The sequence below is a fragment of the Alnus glutinosa genome, chromosome 11 (genome assembly GCF_958979055.1).
Source record: "Alnus glutinosa chromosome 11, dhAlnGlut1.1, whole genome shotgun sequence".
NCBI lineage: Eukaryota > Viridiplantae > Streptophyta > Magnoliopsida > Fagales > Betulaceae > Alnus > Alnus glutinosa.
In genome coordinates, this window is record NC_084896.1 from 8,558,746 (window position 1) to 8,574,518 (window position 15,773).

A 15,773-nucleotide genomic window follows, 5' to 3' on the forward strand; every position below is an offset into this window, starting at 1 on the left:
ATGTGCAAATGTCATGGCAGAAACAAGATTGATAAAAAAAAAAAAAATTAATAAATGTCAATTTGAACAGGAGTTTACAATTGTCAATGAAATAACAAAAAGGGTCCCGGAGTGAGACTTCTCTTTTCTTGTATTTAATGTTTTGCCCCCACCCTGATGTTTACCTTTTTGGCCATATCTTATTTATTTTGTTCCATTTATTTATTTTATTTATTTTTTATTTTTTGTGTTCAGTATTTTGTGTGTAGGCAAATAATTCCCTAAATAGAAACGTGTGTTCTAAGTTATGTCTAGGTCTAGGCAATCATTGAGTTTTGTTTCTTTTGTTTTGAGGTTGAAAATCTTGCTTATGCTCTCACAAAGCTTCATGTACTCTAATCAATTCATCTCATTCAATAAATTATAACGGTAAATTGATTTAGATTTTTGTTTTTTTCTAAGCAATTTATATGACTTTAGATTGTTGGCAGACAGCGATGTTAGGGGTATTTCAACTTTTCCTTTAAGTTCTTTTATAAATTGATATGACAATCTGTAATTGGTAAAATAATTAAGCAAAAAAAATATAATCGATCAATTTAGTTAATTAGTGGTTGCATTGTCAACCCTACACTCTTAATTATTTCACAAATTATAAATTGTCACATTAATTTGTATGAAAATTCTATTAGAAGCTTAAGTGTCTTTTTTTTTCTTTCTTAATTGAGTGGATCAACTTTTACACAAGAAAAAAACGTTTTTAACTACAAGTTGGTTCTGTTTGTTTGACTGTCGGCTCCCTGTTTGAAAGATTTGGCTTAGATGCTGTAAAAATATTAAAAAAAAAAAAAAGGATCGTATTTAATTTTTCTCTCCCTATTTCTCATGAAAAATTGATATTAAATCTAAACCGTTAAAAAAACTATAACACATTATTTTGTAGTTTTTTTACGGCACCCGAGCCGAATTCGTATGAAAATGGCAGAGAACACTTTTAGGACATTGAAATGGTGGACTTGGGATGAGATCCAAAGGCTCTCTAGTTTGATGATTAGGTTCAAAGCCCATTTGTGTGTTTGGCCCAAAACTTAGATCTAGAGGCCACTGTTTGTAATAAAATGATTAAGGCCCTTCCAAAAAAAAAAAAAAAATAAAAAAAAATACACACAAATATACGAAATTATAGGAATATAATAAATCGTTGAGATTGTGACATGTGTCTCATAATAGAACACAAGAAACGTGTTTCAATTTCAACGAATCCAGATTCAACTATGACAGGACTCAAGCTGATTACTTTTAAGTGAATCAAACGGTCAGAGAGAGACTTCACTTATTAACCCCAAATGATTAGCTCAAGTGGTGAAGGCCTTAGACTTGGTGACATCTTCATCAGGTCTAAGGTTCGAATTTCCTTTGGGTGCAAACAATTCTTTGAGGCTAAGCCCGCAACAAAGCCGAGTCTTACGATCCGTGTGGGAGGCACCTTGCCCGAGTCCGAGCTTGATAATAAGCGGGTTCCCCTAGTTGTAACAAGGATTTACAGTCGGTGATAACAATTCAAATGATATTGATATATACATACACACATGTAAATATAATATATCTCATTGATATTTTAATGTTACAAACACATTAACCCTCCAAATTCCTTGATTACAACCAATTGATATTAATAAATCTGCAGTAACTTCTTGAACTGATTTCAATTTCCTATCTGTCGAAATTCCCAAATAACCTCTAAACAGTACTCCAATTTAAATTAAATTACCCAGCAATTCAGAGAAAGTATTAAACAGCTGAGAATTGCAGCAGATGCAAAAAGGGAAACGAGATCAAATACTTACAAACCTATCATCAGTGTTGCAAAATGTAAAAGCAATTACCTGACTGAAAAGGGGAAACACATTTTGTATCACAAACATATATATACTAAACAAGTCAATAAAAGCAAAGGCTGGAACAAAAGGAAAAAAAAATAAAATTGCACTTATGCAGACTGCAGTAGAATCATGGTAACATTCATCATGAAAAATGAATAACTGCACGAGTAGAGGCTCTGGGGAAGGTTAACAACTTCTGAGAAAATTCAAGTAGTTCCTCTGAAGTGAAGCGATCCATGGGCGGAGGAATATAACCAGGGCGGATTTCATCTCCATGAAAAGGTGATTTCTTGGTTGAAATCACCATCGTCTCTAAGACCATTGCATTTTTAAGCAGAAACTCTACTAGTTCAATCATGTACGGCTCTGTTACGTATCCATATATACTTATAGTTCTGAGGTGGTGTTTCAGACAATGGAAACTGGCCTCCTCCAAATTCCAGTAGTTTCCACCATCAAAATCATACGCGTGAACCCATCGTGCTTCACGGTTCTAATAGATCAAAGCAGAAGTTATTGGTATCAGATCTAAATGAGAAAACAAAACATATTTACCATATCTTTTCATACCTGGAGCAGGTACATATCAGTTGATCCACGGAAGACATAAATAGTCAGAGTTTCCAAGCAATGAGAATTTCTCAATAAGGTAAAAATCCCAGGGAGGTGCCACTTTGACAGACAAATTTTGAGTACTAGAAACTTCCAGCTGAAGGATGGACATGGCTGATTTGTCAACTTCCATATCGTCAACACCTAAGCACATAAAAAAAAAAAAAAAATCATTGCCATGAAAGAAAGTTGCATGACCTGGAAACCATTCATCACTTCAAGAGAAATTAAAAATCATTCTCGATATCAAGGAGCAAAATTTGGTCCAAAGAATTTTATATCCATTGCCAACTAAAATGAAAAAAGGTTATGCTAAACCTGCAACTCTTTTACAACTTGCTGACACGTGTAGAGTTGTAGGATTAAAGACCACTTAGGAAGGAATTAGAAACAATGGATGGTCAAAGAAGACCCATGTTTGGGAAGGTAACCAGAATACTCTTAGACGTGCCTTTGAGCGCAGATGGTTACAGTCGTGCCCTAACTTGGTGGTGTCTGTGAGTGGTATGAGTGGTACTATGTTATTTGTTAAATTAAATTGCAACTATCAACAGTGGTTAAAAATTTCAACACAAAGTAGGCATGACCAAGCAGATCAATGAAATTATTACATTGAATTTATCAATAATCTGCTACAGGAGTAAAATAGTTCATATTTACCTATTTTTTGTACATATAAACCCAAAGAGCACATGCAAATGCAATAGGCAAGTGAAACCAAAAGATATATGGGGCTGCAGAAGTTTCACCAATAGGACACATAAGGAGTATTAAAGTGAAAGAACCTGTCAAATTGAAGGAGTAATCAACAACTTGTAGCAATCGTTCTGAAATGCAGCTATAATTTCACTCATGCCTTTGCCACCAAATGCTTGGTAGACAAGAGATAACATGTTCGTAAAACTTTGTCGAAATAATGGATGAGGCAACCCAAGAAACAACAAACAGTGCATATGTCAGAAGCTAAGGGCGATGATCATTGACAATATAGTTGTTGAAAATAATCTGTTGTACTTCAGCTATATGCAATGAACACTGTTAATTCAAAAGCAAAACTCATTCGATTGAAGTTGAAGAAGCTACAAGGATGAGAGGAAGACCCAAACAGCATGCGTTAGTCTAACAAATGAATATCAACATATATTAGCAACTTATATTGAAGATCATTTGACAGCTTATATGGTACTCGACACACTTCTGTAGGCTGATCAATAGCTGATTTGGTAGCTTCGGTTGCTACAGTAGAACTTTTAACCTCCTCTTCTTTGTCATCATCTTGAAACTTCTCTTTTGTCAAGCAATTTGGGAACATTCTTTATAACAAAAGCTTCCGTAGTTAACTTTACAGCTTGATATTTTCGTTCACTTGAATGCTGCTTGGGTATTAGAACATCCTGTTTAAGCTTTTTAGCTCACTTTTGCTGCTATTCTAGAATTTACTGCAGGCTATTTTAAGCCTTTTAGCTTGCTCCCGTGAAAGTAAAACTTTTTGTTTAGGCTTACAAATTACGGCTTCCTCCACTTTAATGTCAGATTTTAGAACTCATGATTATTTCCAACATAATAGCTGTATTAATAGTTTCTTGGAAATGTGCACAGTACACATCTTCTTTTCAATTTAAAATCTCTGCCCGCCCTTGACTCAACAATTGTCATTTGTTTGCATTCAACTACTCAACATTTGATAGTTAGCTCATCATGGCATAACCAATCATTGACAATTTACCTTGTTAATAAAGTACTGATCTCACCATAAAGGGCTCTCTTGAAGTTTGTCCTAGAACAGCTTAACTCTAAGACACAATCCCAATTCCTCTCAATGCATCATTCTACGTGTGTTGGATCTTTTACAATGTGAAAACAAAATGGCTTAACCCCTCTTGTACCAAAATTGATGTAGGCAAGAGGCTCTGATACGAAATCTAATGTAGGACAGCAGCATAAGGATGCTTTTATAAAATAATTTAGGGCTGTAATCGAGCCAAGCCGAGCCGAACTTTAAGATTTCAAGATTGGCTCATTTATGAGTTGAGCTTAAACTCGAGCCGAGCTATGAAATGTGTGTTCAAGCTCGGCTCGTTTAAAACTTGAGAAACTCGCGCTCAAGCTCGAGCTCGATGAGAATGCCATTCGAGTCGAGCCGGGTTACTCGACAAGTTCAGCTTAACTAGAGCTCGAGTTAGGCTATTAAATTTTTCAATGTATGATCAAAGCGGAGTTTAAGCCCGAGTTTGTGAACTACCTCTATAAATTTATTAAAAACATAAATATAAAATATGTAACTACATAAGGTATATTATAAAATATAGTACATAACTATAGTCTATAAGTAACAAATTAACAATATGTTATTATATATAACTAGAAAGTATAAACTATTGTATATGTATAATGTGAGCAAGTAGTAAGTCTAATATATTCTATATAACTAAGTAACTATAACATAAGTATAATATATAACAATTGTTAACCATGTGTGATGTGATATATGTGTGTTTATATATATATATATATATATATATATATATATATATATATATATATATATATATATATATATATATATATACTAACTATTCAATATAGTTATATTGTTATATACTAACTATTAATAACTTAATATGTTAGTTTAACATACTAAATACCCAAGGGGTTGGCTCAAGTGGTAAGGGCCTTGGTCATTGTGGTAGTCCCATGAAGTTTAAGGTTTGAATCATTTTGGATGTAAACAATTCTTTGGGGCCAGCCCGCCAGTGAAGCCAGAGTATTACCTGATCCGTCTGAAAATGGTGCTTTACATGAATTCGAAGTTTACCTGACAGGGGTGGGTACACGAAGTGACCCTGCCTTGGAGGGGTTCCCCGTCATAAAAAAAAAAAAAAATACTATTATCAAAGTATTATAATTAATATGTAATAATACTATATTTACTTAACTAGTATATTATATGCTTATTTAGTATATATGTATATTTTATCAAAAAATGACTTATAGACTATAGTTAACTACTATATATATATATATATATATATATATATATATATAGAAATAACTAGATAATATGTTAGTTTATGAATTAACTAGTTAGTATGTTAACTAATACACACACATATAAATGGTAATTACCATATATAACATATATTACTTAATTACTAATATACCTGCTTAAATTTATATAACTCATTTTTAGTAATATATATATAAAAGAGATATGAACAAGCTAACAAGTCGAACTAATGAGCCGGGTGAGCGATTCGGTCAAGCTTTAAACTAGCTAAGCTTCCGAGCCCCTATCGAGCTTTGTCGAGTGAGTCAGATATGTATCACTAACTAATTGCGCGAGTTTCTACAATATCGAGCTCAAATCTGGATCGGGCTAAACCGAGCGAGTTGTCGAACGAACTGGTTTATTTACCGCCCTAACAATAAATATGGGAAAAAGTTAAAGAAAATTGTGATTCTATACTTCTAAAGAGTGGGAAAAAAGAGTAAAGTCTTTATGGTTCAAATTGTGTAAGGAAAGATTTAATTTGAAGGCTTAAAAAGGTTGGGGAAAGGTAGTAGAGTTGCACGTTTTTCTGTACAGTAGGCGTGTTTTAGGGTTTTGGGATAGCTATGGCTAGGTTTACAGTGGAAAATGCTGGAAATACTGGGGAACTTAAGGTTTATAATGGGGTAAGGAAATGAGTTTGGTTTAGAGGAAAAACAAGGAAAAGAACTCCAGTTTCGGGATTACTATTTTGTGATCTGAACAGTAACCAAAAACACTAAAAAGAACTCAGGTTCTGACTCATTCATTCAGTCACTCAGATAGAGTAAAAGTTCCAAAATCTTACCCTTTCACTCTAAGCTCTAGCTGCTGTTAACTCTCAACCATTCATTCTAGTATCATAATTCATAAGAGTATACCTCAACCATCAATATCTTTAAATCCAAAAACAGATTGCATTCAATAATCCCAAAACAGAGAAAATAAATTTAAAACAAAAAAATAGAAAAGAAGAAAGAAAACCAACTAGTATCTGCATCTTCCTTCCAGTATCTAGTTAATTGGTCCAAGGTTTGTTCCCCTATTTCAAGTGGTGGCTTGGGCATCAGGAATTTGAGGCTCTTCAATAAGGCTCTATTAGGGAAGTGGCTGTGGCGCTATGTCCATGAGAGAGATGCTTGGTGGAAATCAGTTGTGGATGCAAAGTTTGGACCTACTCGGGATGGTTGGTGTTCTTTAGAACCCCCCTGGGTCTCACGGAGTGGGGCTTTGGAAGAATATTAGGAAGGGTTGGAGTTCGTTTCGCAACCATATCAGACTCATGTTGGGAAATGGATCTAGGATCCGTTTTTGGGATGATGTGTGGTGTGGTGAGGCGCCTCTCAAGGAAGCTTTCCCAGTTTTGTATGATATTGCACGTGACAAGGACGCTCTTGTAGCAGACCATTTGGTTGTGGTGAGTGGGTCTTATCAGTGGGATGTTAGCTTTTTCCGAGCGGCCCATGACTGGGAGGTGGATGTTTTGGCCTCTTTTTTCTCTTTGTTGTACTCTTCCAGAGTGAATTACGATGGGGAGGATAAGCTATGGTGGTCTCCTTCTCACAAAGGGAAATTTGATGTTAGATCTTTCTATAAGACTCTTGCTAACAAAGAGGCTATTCATTTTCCTTGGAAAAGTATCTGGCGGACCAAGGTTCCTCTGAAAGTGGCTTTCTTCGCTTGGACGGCAGCGCATGGGAAGATCCTTACTTTGGACAATCTCAGGAAGAAGCGGGTCATAGTAATTGATAGATGTTGCATGTGCAAAATGAATGGGGAGTCAGTGGATCATCTTCTTCTCCATTGTGAGGTTGCTCGCGCTTTGTGGAACGCCATCTTTAGTCGCTTCAGTTTGTCTTGGGTTATGCCTCTTCGGGTGGTAGATTTATTCGCTGGTTGGTGGACGGGTGGCCGCTCTCGGAGTGCAGTCGTGTGGAAGATGGTCCCTTGTTGCCTAATGTGGTGCTTATGGAGGGAACGCAATGATAGGCAGTTTGAGGACAAAGAAAGAACTACTGAGGATCTCATTTCCTTTTTCTTTCATTCTTTGTACTCTTGGTCGGCTGCGTTTCTCGCACCCTTATCGTTTAGCTTTAATGATTTCCTTGTATTGTTTTCTTCTTCTACTTATATGCCTTTCTTGTATACTTCCTGTGTACTTGATTGCGCTTTGCGCTGTTTAATGATATTTCTCTTCCTTATCAAAAAAAAAAAAAAAATGTCACTCAAGCCTTTGTAGGACTTCAACTCCAGATATATGATGAATAGATAAACATACATTTTAAGAGATCACTCCAAGATATTACACATCATGTTAGTGAAGAATACAACAAAAGAGGACAATTTACAATGAGGAAGAAAATCGTACCAGAATACAAAAACGGCATGGTGCAAAACTCTGGGTGTTCCCAAGCTTCTTGAGAAGCATTCTGACCCCGTCATACTTCATAAGCGCACCTTTCAAAGAGTAATTGAAGGAAAGGGATGCATCAACAAGAGAAGAAGATACATCTTCCAAATGAGCATTTTCTAATGACCCATCAATATCCAATGATACAACATTAGGACAGGATATCTCTAGCCTCTCATGTGGCTTTTTATAAAAGAGAAGGACCAACCTCTTGACATTGGGGTTAGTAACATTCAATTTACGAAGACCAGAACAATCTGTAAGAGACAATTCCTCAAGCAAGGGGCAGCCATTCATGACTTCATCCATTATCTTCTCACTCAAAATTATTTCCCTAAGCGATAACTTTTTCAGTGATTTTAACTGAATATGCCCTCTTGGTCTGATGGCACAGGCAACCAACTTGAGCTCTGTTAGATGATCACTGCTAAGAACAAAATCAGGTAACTTGTAATTCACTTCCAGCTCTGTAGAACAACCTCCAAGAGTACAAGAACCTCCCACTAAATCAAGATCAAGAACCTTCACTTTTTTGGTAACTGCAAAACGAACCCAGGTCCGAATTCTCTTTGCCATGGTCTTTTTTTTACTCGCTCTATCAGGGTCTTCATCAGACAATCCGTTATTGTACTTGAACCTGACACTGAAGTCATCAATGGTGGAACTCTCGTGACGAATCAAGACATTTTCAATCAGATTCAAGACTCTCTCGTCAAAAGCAGGAAAAATACCATCATAATCATAATAATACTCCTCATCTTGGGGACAAGAAAAAGAGAGACTGCGAATCAAAGTCCAGCAATGTCTAAATCTTGGCACAAGAACCATCTTCACAACATCCTCTGTTGGCAGAAACGAAAGGATGTGAGCAAGGATGCAGTCTGGCATTTCAGTAATCCTATCGTTTTCCTCTTCCCCGCCATTTTTACAACCACTGCTCTCAACAGAATTTATCCCATCCATAACTCACCACACAAATTTGCCCCAGAATGCTTCTTCTTCTTCTTCCTTCTTTTTTCAACTAAAATCACAGAAGATATGCGTTTATGAACAGAAAAAATAGTTTTATATATTGTTGAATGAACCAGCAACGAAGATATGCCTAGGATTTTTCAAGACTTGCTGGATACCTCTGACTGACAAGAGTGTCTGAAAAGACATGACTTTCTATTTTGTCTTAAAGATTTGATTTTGATTTGATTTATGCCGATAAAAAAAAAAAAAAAAACTTTTTTTTTGTTTGTTTTTGATTTTGATTTTATTTTATTTTATGCAATATAATTTTGTCATTTTGAATAGCAAAAGGCAGACTTTACAACTAATAATAATTTAAAAGATATTATAAAAATTAAAATATTAAAAACATTGCAAATATAATGATAATTAAAATAAACAAATATAACTTAGAAAAGAAAAAAAAAAATATAGATTTCATTTTTATGACATTTGATTTGAAAAGTCATCTAAAATCTCAACATGAATTGCCTGCCACCACGTGATCGACTGACATCAAGTTTTCTCCAACCATGATGAATGCAAGCAAAGAAAAGAAAACACTCCGTATTGTATGAAAGGACAGACCACACATAGAAGGCAAACACCTCATACGGTTAAGTATATTACAAACTTGATCAAATATGAGCCGCCCATGTACTGCAATCATTGGGTCTATTGAGATTATGGCATTAGCTAAATTTGTCATACCAGAAAATTTTCAAACAGGGTCGTTACTGATATTACAGGTTAATTGTTGCAAAAGATATAGCAGTACTTCTTGGTTCAAAGGGAGATGAACCATTAACAATAACTACCATAGATTAACCTGAAAATAACAAGAAATACCACACAAGTTCAAAACCCTCGACTTGTTTCAACCAAAATTCTTATCCACAACAGTTGTTAGGGAAAGTAAAGCACATCTAAACGATCATATCACATTTATGCACCTTCTAAATAGCACATGATCATCTAGTTGCTCATATATCGTGTAAAACAATGAACAATAACATTGAGAAGTAAAATAACTACAAATTTATCTAGGAGCATAGCCAAGACACAAGAATAGGATCCTGTATATCTTTAAAGAGATTCAGGGCCATCAACCGGCCACGTTGTTAAGAAAAAAATAACTTAAAATGACAGGAAAAATAACTTTAGAGAAAGCACCTGTCTTGTCACTGACTCACTAGTTCATCTTTTCTAAAAACATAATTTGGCGCGCTTGTGGACTGAAGCTTTCTTTTCCGAAAAAAAATAGGTGGCAACGTGTGAAACAAGGGATCCAACTCAACGTGAATGTCCACTTTACAAAGAAGAAGAGAAAAGACAAAGACTCTTTACAAAGGAGAAGAGAAAAGACAGAAAAGAGAAATGCAAAATATGTGGTCTTCCTGATTTTTTTTCGTAACTCAGTTCCTCTTCCTAACTCATTTCTCTTCCTACAGTTATCAACTCCTCATCAAGCTCGCTGGATCAAGATTCAAGGTATGGTTATTATATGATGTTTCATATTTTAAGGCTTGGTTTTTGTAGTTTTGATCTTCTGAATGCAAAAAGAAAAAATGGCTTGGTTTTTGTAGTCTTAATCTTCCGAGTGCAAAAATAAAAAAATATGGCATTTTTTTTTTTTGGTATTTAGTTTGCTTATATTAATTTTTATTATGTAATAGTGTGACCAACTCAATATATGTGCTAAAAAAAAAATAGGCAAGCTAAATTCTTAAAGGAAGGTACAATACGATTTTTTAGTCATAAAGCTAAATTTTGGCTTTTAGTGGGGTGTGGCACATCATGGTTGAAATTTAAAACCTTTAAATTGATTTTGATGTAGGATATTGTTTAAATAAATATCAGTGAATATTATTATTTAAGAACAATAATCTGAATTAATGTTTTTGGTTGGTAATGTAATTTCTTTTAGGGATTACAATATATGGATGTCTCAATGAAAGATTTTGTGTCCCCAAATATGCCTATGGAACTTACACCCATCAAAAGGCATAGAGTTTGAATCAGATGAGATTGCATATAATTTTTATAATGAGTATGGGAGAATGATAGGTTTTAGTATAAAAAAAGAGTATGTGAACAAATGTAAAAAGACCAGAATTGTTACTTCAAGGAGATTTGTGTTCGAGAAGGAGGGAATTCGAGGCATAAACAAGCGAGATACTGTTAGTTTGTAATTGGCCTCATTCTGATTGGACAAAATCACTTATATGTAAAGATGCTTTTTAACAGGGTTTCCGCTATTCAGAAGTATTTTCAGAAGATTCTGCACATTTTGCAAGACAGAAAATGCGGTTCCCTGTCAGCCGTCCGGACGACGTGTCTTTCTATCTGGACGCCCAGCTGTCCAAAGGTCCAGCCGTCTGGACGACATGTCATACTGTCCGGACGCCTATCAGACTAAAGCATCATCCGTTCGGACGACGTGGATTTCCGTCCGGACGCTCCTCTGTATCAAGAAGCTTCGAACTGGTCCAGCTTACATCCGTCCGGACGTTTCAGCAGCTTGTCCGGACGACTCTTAGTGTTCGACCAGCTTCAGATTTTTTTTCCAAGTTCAAATAAGGGAAGATTGATTCAACAGTTCAGACGCGCTCATACATAAGGCAATCGCAATTCAAATTGAACCATCCGGACGACGTGGATTCCCGTCCGGACGCGCGTACAACAGATATGGAAATTGCGTGTAGAAGATCAACCGTCCGGACGCCCATCACCATGGTCTGGACGCACGAAGCCTTATATGGAAGTTACTTGCAGCGGACGTGTGACCGTCCGAACGACTGTGCATCACCGTCCGTACGCGGCTCTCAAACAGGAAAGATTTTCAGCAAAAATCTCAGAATTTCTGTTGCACAGTTGTCTGTCCGGATGGCTTATGATCACCGTTCGGACAGTGCCTATATTTATCAAGCTACTCGCCCATTTGAACCCCTAGCCTATAAATAGAGGCCTCTGGGCTTGAGAACTGCAAGAATTCGGTACTGAATTCTTCTAGAGCTCAGAGAGTTATTTTGTGAAGATAGTGAGCTGATTTGTTCTCTCTGAAGTTGTTGATGTGTGCTGTTACTGCGCTTTAACTGAAGTCTATCTTAGAGGTTGGCCCTAAGGTAAAGGATTCAATAGAAGACCCCTTCAGGTAGGAGACTTGGTTGGGAGGTATTCGTGTTGGGTTACACGTTAGAGAGCAAGGTACGACCATTGCATCAGGGGTATGTGAGTGTTACTACTTTGTATTTAGCTTTGTCTTCTGAATAGTGGAAATCCTGGGTTTGGCTGCCCCGGAGTGATTTTTCTCTTAATTGAGTTTCCACTTCGTCAACAAAATATCTGTCTCTTTTACTTTCGCATTGTGATATTTTGTTGTACACTATTGCACACACTTATTATTTAATTAGAAGTCAAATTCCATTTTTCAATTGGTATCAAAGCTTGGTACACTCTGTTTAGATTCAATTATTGAGTGTTATTTATTTTGACTTCTATCTGCTACTATGTCTCAAACTCTTAATACTGTTCCTACCTTTGACGATACGAACTATGGCTATTGGAAGGCACGTATGCGGTTCTTTTTAAAATCTATTGACTGTTGGAGTATTGTTAAACTGGTTGGACTAAACCAGCGGATGCAGCACTCGAACTAGTCCCTCAGAAAACCGCTCGTCTTTCAAGTGATAAAGCCCTCCATGCTCTGTGCCAAGCACTTTCACCATCTGAATTCGCACAAATTTCAAATTGCGAATCAGCCCAAGAAGCATGGCAAATCTTGGAAACAATATATGAAGGCACAAAACTTGTTAAATCTGCCAAACTTCAAATGTTGATTTCGAGATTTGAAAAAATTAAGATATTGGAAGAAGAGACCTTTGGAGAATTTTACTCCAAAATGAGTGACCTGAGGAACTCCATGGTGAGTCTTGGGAAGCCTATCTCGAATGTAAAACTCATCCGAAAAATTCTAAGATCTTTGCCTGAGCGTTTCAGGATCAAGGTGATCACAATAGAAGAGAGCAACGATCTAGAACAGATAAAGATTGAAGAGCTGGTGGGATCTCTTCAAACTTATGAGTTGTCTCTGCCCCCGGTCAAGAAGCTAAAGACCATTGCCCTGAAGGCTTCCAAGAAGAAGGCAGAAGCTTCATCTGAAGATGACTCTGAGGAGGAAGAAAAAACTGTGGCTATGTTAGCCAAAAATTTCAGAAGACTGATGAAAGATGATCGGTTCAAAAATAAGTTTTCTAAAAAACTAAAGAAAGCTCCCAGAGAGGCTGAACCTGAGGAAGAAGAAAAGAAGGATCCCAGAAGGCCCAGATGTTTTGAATGCTCAGGTTTTGGGCATATCCGAGCCGATTGCAGGAATCTTAAGAAGGGCAAGGGGAAAGCTTACAATGTGACTCTTAGTGATGAGCCAGAAGAAGCAGCTCCAGAGTCCGAGAAATTTCTAGCCTTTGTGTCTCCGCTCGTTGAGGAAGATGACTCTTATTACTCGGAGCATAGTGATAATGGGGAAGAGCTCAAAGAGGCTTACAAGACACTCTACATAGAGTAGGAGAAGCTGAGGGAAGGCCATAAGCAACACCTTTATGATCTGAACAGTTTGCAGACTGAGAAGAGTTCATTGCTGCTCAGAATACAAGAGCTCGAGGAAAAGCTACTAGAGACGCAGCTCCAGCTAGAAAGACTCACTGATGAGAAGTTGACTCGTATGCTGTCGATTCAGAAGAGCCCAACTGACAAGACCGGTCTCGGGTACGTAGCTCCCTCTTCAGAGGCTCCCTCTACTTCAAAGACTGTATTTGTGAAACATGCAGTCCCAGAGCCTCCTCCCACTGCTGAAGACAAAGGGAAGGACAAGCTCAATGATGATGTTCCAAGCACTCAGAAGCCTCATTCCATCAGAAGAGCTCTCAAATGCCTTCACTGCGGTCTAAATGGGCATGTTCATCCTCAGTGCTCCCTCTTGAAGGTTCAAAAAGCCAAGGCCAAGAAAGAAGTGCCCCAACAGGCTAATCATGCAGCTCAGTTTCAGACTCCATGGTATCAGGCACTTTATCATCAAGCACCAAGATATCAAGCTCCTTGGTCTCATGCACCATGATACCAAGCATCTCAGCATCAGCGGCCTCAGCAGCGATTTGTACCTGCCAATCATAATGGCAACTCCAAGAACAGATCCAAGCAGTCTAGGAGGCCTCAGAAGGTGTTAAAAGATCAATACCATAGTGAGCCACCTATTTGGATGCAAAGCATGATGGAGTGGATGATGAAGTCCTGCCAGCAACCACCCATAGGAAGGCAGGCTTGGGTCAAGAATGACAGTTACCCTATGAGGGGGAATAGACGCACCTAGCAGGTTCAGGTGTTCATGCCTAGGATTTGGTTCTTAATCCTACGGCATCAGGTTTGATTGCGTATCTTACTTGCTATACTTTGTATGCAATCTAGGAACCAGTTGGTTGTTATGCCCCCTATTTCTCTTGAGAGAACTTTGCAGGTACTTGTTGGAGAAGACAGAAAAAACAGGTCGAGCGACTGTTTTTCTGTATTGGCATCATCGAGCGTACACAGGTTTGATCTTGCCTTGCATATGATGTCATTTCCATATTGCATTTTTTTTAATAAAAAAAAAATTGGGGAGAATTTGCAGGATATTTTTTTTTTTCTCTTCGGTTATTAGATATTGTATGTGTTTTCACCTGATATCTCAATTCTTTGTGCATTGATCTACTCTGCTTAGATATAATTGAGAGTTTATGACTATATTTGCCAAGTGTTTTCCTGTTTATACAAAAGTAGGATAGCTTCTTTCTTCATGCGATGAAAATGTGCACTATTCAAGACTCCCTTAAAGGTATGTATTTCCTTCTCTGACTTTTTGTTTCTAGAAACTTTGGATAAGAGAAGAGGTCTTTGATAAGATGACCAAATTGACCACAAGTTAGTTGAACCTAGAACCTAAAAACTCTGGCATTCCCTTTAGATTGCAGCACCATAAGAATTAAGCAGTAAACATATAAATTATGCGCTTTAAATTGTATAATCACTGCTTATGTGCTAAATTTGCAATATGTCTTGCCCTCTACGTGCAAGTAAAATATACCTTGTCCTTCATGGTACAAGTAAAACAATTAGGTGCTGCATCTTAGGGGGAGTGTATCAGATGAGGATGGCTAGGCCCTAGTAAGTTATAAGGTTTGACTTTTGACTAATCTGTCACTGATTTTCTCTCTTGTCTAGAAAATCTGGTTGCTATCTGTCATGTTTTTGAAAGTCATACCTTGTGGGTTTTGTCTTCACACACACACACACGCATTGCATGAGTTGAGTTGTCTATTTGAATTTTCTATGACCAGGAAAATGTTTGTGCTGATTGAAATCTCAACTCTCCTTTATATCTCTGCTTAGTTTTGAGATGCTCTCTGATTGTGTTATCAGTGGATTATACATGCGTGTTCTGAAATTGACTTCAGAAAAATAAATTTCTGTAAATTTTTCTTCAGTTTTCTGTTTTTCAGTGTGAAGTGTTCGGACGGTTTAGATTTCGTCCGGACGCACGCGGCAACCAACGGCCGGACGGTAAGGTTACTTGTCCGGACGCGCGCGACTTGTTCGCATGTTTCCAAGGCAGTGCGCGTCCGGACGACATTAATACACTGTCCGGACGGGGACCCCACAGGTGCTATTTATACCCCTGGTCGCCGCATATCCTCCCTACCCCACCAAAATCTCTTTTTTTGGCATCTTGTGAGTAAAATTTTGCAAGCTTTTGGATTTATCTTGCTTCTCCTTGTCTTTTTGTGCATTCTCTCACATTCCAGGTATTGTTTAGCCTTATTCTCTTCAGTTTATTTTT

General features: G+C 37.2%; 1 protein-coding gene across 1 annotated transcript; it reads right to left on the bottom strand.

Annotated features, from left to right (window-relative positions):
• Positions 1–1,793: 1,793 nt before the first annotated feature.
• On the bottom strand, positions 1,794–9,064 carry LOC133881385 (putative F-box/LRR-repeat protein At3g18150). The gene is made up of 3 exons (XM_062320300.1): positions 7,871–9,064; positions 2,433–2,618; positions 1,794–2,355 (listed from the first exon to the last, which is right to left on the bottom strand). Exons 1-3 carry the CDS (start codon positions 8,873–8,875, stop codon positions 2,005–2,007), a joined length of 1,542 nt encoding a protein of 513 aa, XP_062176284.1. The 5' UTR covers positions 8,876–9,064; the 3' UTR covers positions 1,794–2,004.
• Positions 9,065–15,773: the final 6,709 nt, after the last annotated feature.

Coding starts and splice junctions, on each gene's coding strand:
- LOC133881385 (XM_062320300.1), bottom strand. CDS start 8,875: ATGGATGGGATAAATTCTGTTGAGAGCAGTGGTTGTAAAAATGGCGGG. Junction 2,619..7,870: donor CATGCCGTTTTTGTATTCTG/GTACGATTTTCT, acceptor TTATGTGCTTAG/GTGTTGACGATATGGAAGTT. Junction 2,356..2,432: donor CTGATATGTACCTGCTCCAG/GTATGAAAAGAT, acceptor TTGATCTATTAG/AACCGTGAAGCACGATGGGT.